Genomic DNA, 4,429 nt, shown 5'->3' on the forward strand with positions numbered 1-4,429 from the left:
AAGTGATGAAAAGTTAAAAAATTATTTACAACTTGAGCCTGAGAACACTCCGAAAGTAAAGACGTTATCGAAAAAAAGTCACTTTTCTTACGGTTTCAACCAAAATAACAGAATAAATCAGGCTGGAGATCCAGCACCATCGAGATCCGGTCTCTCTGTTGAAAAGAGAATGATCTAGTTTAAGATCTTACTTTTCTTTTACTGGCTTTTTCGTATAATATTCTGGATTTCATGAAACTCTTAGTATTATATTATCCTTTATGAACAGAACTCGATCTTCACTGATGCGTAAACTGTTGGATGTAGGATCAGTGGTGTTACCAAACACAATTTTCTTCATGTTTGAGACTTCAGATAAGAGTTAATTCAACATTTAAAGTTTAAAACTGCTAAGGACTATGATTTTGGAGAATGTGTGAATGTGCCTTAGAATTTCTATAGTTTATAGAAGTACATTCAGGCTGCTCTTTAAAGAAAAAGCACTAATTTTTAATCGAGAGTTTATTTAGCTTAGATGTCTGATGACTTTTACGAAAACCTTTATCAGTTACAGAACTTTCTAGAACTTAACGTAGTTTCGAACCCACGATAAATCGAAGTTTCACACCCAACTGAAATAGACCAAAATAGTAAAAACAAAAGAACTATTTTGAAAGTAAGTCGATGAGAGTACAAAGTTGCCTAACTTGACTAGTTCTTATAATTAAAGATGGTATTCAATCGTCTAAACTTTAGCTGTTTGTATCAGACGGATCTTGCCATGCTATAAGGTTTTCAAACGAAGCAAAAATGTTTCCCAGACTTCCCCTATTTTAAATCCCAAATTTGATGATAAAATAAGAAGAGATATTATTTTTAGTTTCATTTGAATATTGTATTTAAGTTTAGTGTCCTCCAGTTTGTAAAAAATAACTTAAGATTAGGTAACTTAACGAACTAGTACAACAGTTTTTATAGTTTTTTCATACAAAAACACTTAAATTAATTTCACTTAATACTATAATATTCAAAATCTAAGCCCAATGGCTTATTGTTGAGTTTTTTTTTCATAAGAGCTAATTTGGTTGAGTGCTGTCGTTGGCTGGTGAGTATGCACCAGTTATATAAAAAATATACTAAAATTATTACAAAATTCTTAAAATAAAAATATATAAATTTTTCAAAAATAAAAAGTTTTCAAACTTAAATTTTTTTAAATTTAAAATTGTCTTCCATTATAAACTAAAAATGATTTCATTGAGATTTTTAAGCGAACAAAAACGACTAGAACTTAGTAAACATAAACTCCATGCTCCATGTTACAACCGCTTAAATTGTTGTAATTTCCATTAAAAACTAATTTGAAATAAAATTGAAATACTGAATATGTCAACGCACTGCTGGCACTTGGATTTTAGGTTTAGGGCTCCACTCTCTCACTGTCGGCACACTAATCTACGCAATTGTAATGGTGCAATTGGAGCTAGTGTGCTTGTTGAGCAGCGACATGCGCGAGAAGGACTTGCGGCACACCTTGCAGGCGTACTTCTTGATCTCCACATGAGTCTGTTGGTGGGCGCGCAAGTTGGAGCGATCGGCGAAGGAACGCGGACAGTCGCTGCAGTGGAAGGGCTTTTCACCGGTGTGAGTGCGGATGTGTCCTTGCAACAGCCATGGACGCGAGAAGGCCTTGCCGCAGATGGGGCACTTGCAGGGCAAGGTATGAGTGCGAATGTGCATCTTCAAGGCACCAATGGTGGTGTAGAGCTTGCCACATTCATGGCACGAATGCTGTTTCTTATCCTGATTGCACTCGGCGGCTGGGCAATGGAATTGCTGATGCTTCGACAAACCGATGACGGTGGAGTACATTTTGTTGCATTTATCGCATTTGTAACGATAATTGGCGGCCTTGTTAGCGGCGGCAGCGGCTTCTGACTCGGCGTTCTTCGAAGCACACTTCGTTGATTTGTTGTTATTGAAGCTCAGGTTGCACAATGGTTCGTTCTGATGATGCATCAACGCTGGTAACGGGATATCATTGCGTAGACTAAGATCCTCAGGCTCAGAGCCGGCCTCCGAACCGGGACTGGATGGTGGTGTCATCTGCTGGTAAGAGTACACCGAACGTGGCGATGTCGCGATGGAGGAGGCTGGCGATGGAAAGATTGCACTTAGATTGCCACCAATTGCTGGTTGGTAGGCATTCCAGAGTGCTGTCATCGGTGCAGCGCTGCCAGCGGCTAGCATGAAGGCGGATTTGTAGTCCGTCGATGCTGTGGTGTACCCGCTGGTAGCGGATGTCAAACCACGCAAATGTATGGCGACCGTTGATGGCGCTTGTTGTTGCATTTGCTGGTTATAATCCGATTCGTAATCCGAGGTGTAGGGCTCCACGGGCGACAACAACGACGAACACATACCCAACTCGGCGGAATGTTGCGAGTTTATCGAGTGTGTTGGCGAGTCGGCACGTTGTTGCAAGGCTTTGTTGAAGGACGCATTGTATGCGCGCACTTCAGAAATGTCTTTCGAGAGATCCAACACATATTCGCGTTTCGCTGGTACACTGTAATCCTCAATAACGTTTGTGGCTTTGCGTTTCAGCGACAGATCTTGCGGCTGCTCATCATGCACAAGCTCGAGCTCAGGCTCTGGCTGTGGTTCGCGCTTGATCATGCTGGCTTGTGCGAAGGCAGCGGCGGCGGCATAATATTGCATGGGATCTCTGTCGGCGACTGTTGGCACTGTCGTTGTTGTTTCTGTTTCGGTGGTATCCTCGTAAACGATGGGCCGTTTCTTGAGCGGGCAGCTCTTGTATTTTATTGTTGTATCGTTAGAGGCGTATGTTGCCATTTTTATTTTGGGTTTTTTTGCGTAATTAATTTCGAACTAAAATTTGTTTCATAAACTTTTAGTTTATGCTCTTTTGCTTTAATGTCTTTTTCGCAAACTCTATTGCGCACTTATTTATTATTTTGCTTCTGCTTTACACACACACAAACACTGTTTTTGGAGTGTTGCTCTTTGGTGAAGTTTCGAAAACAAAATTCTAATTGCGTTTTCCGTTTCTTTTTTGGTGTTCTATACTCTGCGAGCACTGCTGCTGTTATGACAGGTTCGAATACGGGCACAGTCTTTTATACACATAGACGAGGAGACTGTCGCTTTGAACTCAGAGTTTCTCGGATTCAACTCAATTGATTGCCACGGCCACGGCCAGCACACACAACGTGTTGTTGTTGTTATTGGTGGTGGTAGTTCTTCGCTGTTGACCGAAGAAAACGCTAAACGAAAACACATTTTTGCTACACACACGCACACATAAAATAAAAACTCCAAAATTCACTCGGGTAGTCCCTCAAATACTGTGTGGTTGTTGTTATTGTCATGGCTGCTGTCACCGCTGCTGCCGCTTCGACTATTAACAATTCAAAACAATAATAGTTTTCCCCCGCTCCCCTCGTTATTGCGTACTTTCCATACGCTCAGCTATAGAAATTGTCGCCGCAGTCGTAGCAAGCGCATTAGCTCGTCTCTACAACAACAACGCACTCACACATAGGCGTTTACACGTGCCCATTCATTGGGAAATTACGTACACACGGAATCCCTTAATGCATGCGTAGACGTCACACGTAGACCAGCCAGCCAGCCACCACCATGCAGACAGCATCGCTCACCGCTGTATAGCTTGTGTTCGTGTGTGTATGGTTGAGTTCGAGTCATACTTGCCACATACAGTCATACATATATTGGTATTGAGTGAGTTTCATTTGTTTACCAACCAGCAACCCTCTGATTTGATCTTCGGTACGGCTAACGATTTCTACCACCTTTGGTTATAGCTCAAATGATCGTACGCTGGTTAACTGTGTTTCTGAGGTTTGCCAATTGTCTAGCGTATATTCCAGGATGCATTCATTTTAGCTCTAATTCATAGCCAAATCCGGTATATCACTCATCCTGCCGATAGTCAACGGGATTTCATTCAACTTCTATCTTAAAGACGCAGATCAGTTGCGATCACTTTATGATTTCCCCAAAATCTAACTTAACGGACCTTATAAGAGTCTCCAAATCACCGGTTTGAGAACAATCTAACAATCAGTTGATCTCGTAGTTTTCAGAGAGCCATCAAAAAGGTCTAAAGTGATTCACAAATCGATCATTTGAACCCGTAAATTCTTAAAATAGTCTACAAAGATCCATATAATGCACGCTTTTTGCTCCAATTTATAACCAACTTGGGTAGATCACTGATACTGTCAGTACTCCATGGGGTATTAATCAACTTCTGATCTACACATGAAGATCAGTTGCGATCGCTTTATGATTTCTTCAAAATCCAACTGCATGTCGCTCTAACTCCATTTGCATATCTTCTTAGAGTCCCCAAATTATTAACAATCGATCAGAACGCATAGCTTTCGGAGGTCTACTAAAAAGT

General features: G+C 41.0%; 1 protein-coding gene across 1 annotated transcript; it reads right to left on the reverse strand.

Moving 5' to 3' along the window:
- Positions 1–691: 691 nt before the first annotated feature.
- Positions 692–4,227, reverse strand: LOC105219670 (protein snail). The gene has a single exon (XM_011195961.3). The coding sequence runs from the start codon at positions 2,833–2,835 to the stop codon at positions 1,435–1,437; it is 1,401 nt and encodes a 466-aa protein (XP_011194263.2). The 5' UTR covers positions 2,836–4,227; the 3' UTR covers positions 692–1,434.
- Between the last annotated feature and the right edge of the window lie 202 nt (positions 4,228–4,429).

Source organism: Zeugodacus cucurbitae, chromosome 3, assembly GCF_028554725.1.
Source record: "Zeugodacus cucurbitae isolate PBARC_wt_2022May chromosome 3, idZeuCucr1.2, whole genome shotgun sequence".
Taxonomy (NCBI): domain Eukaryota; kingdom Metazoa; phylum Arthropoda; class Insecta; order Diptera; family Tephritidae; genus Zeugodacus; species Zeugodacus cucurbitae.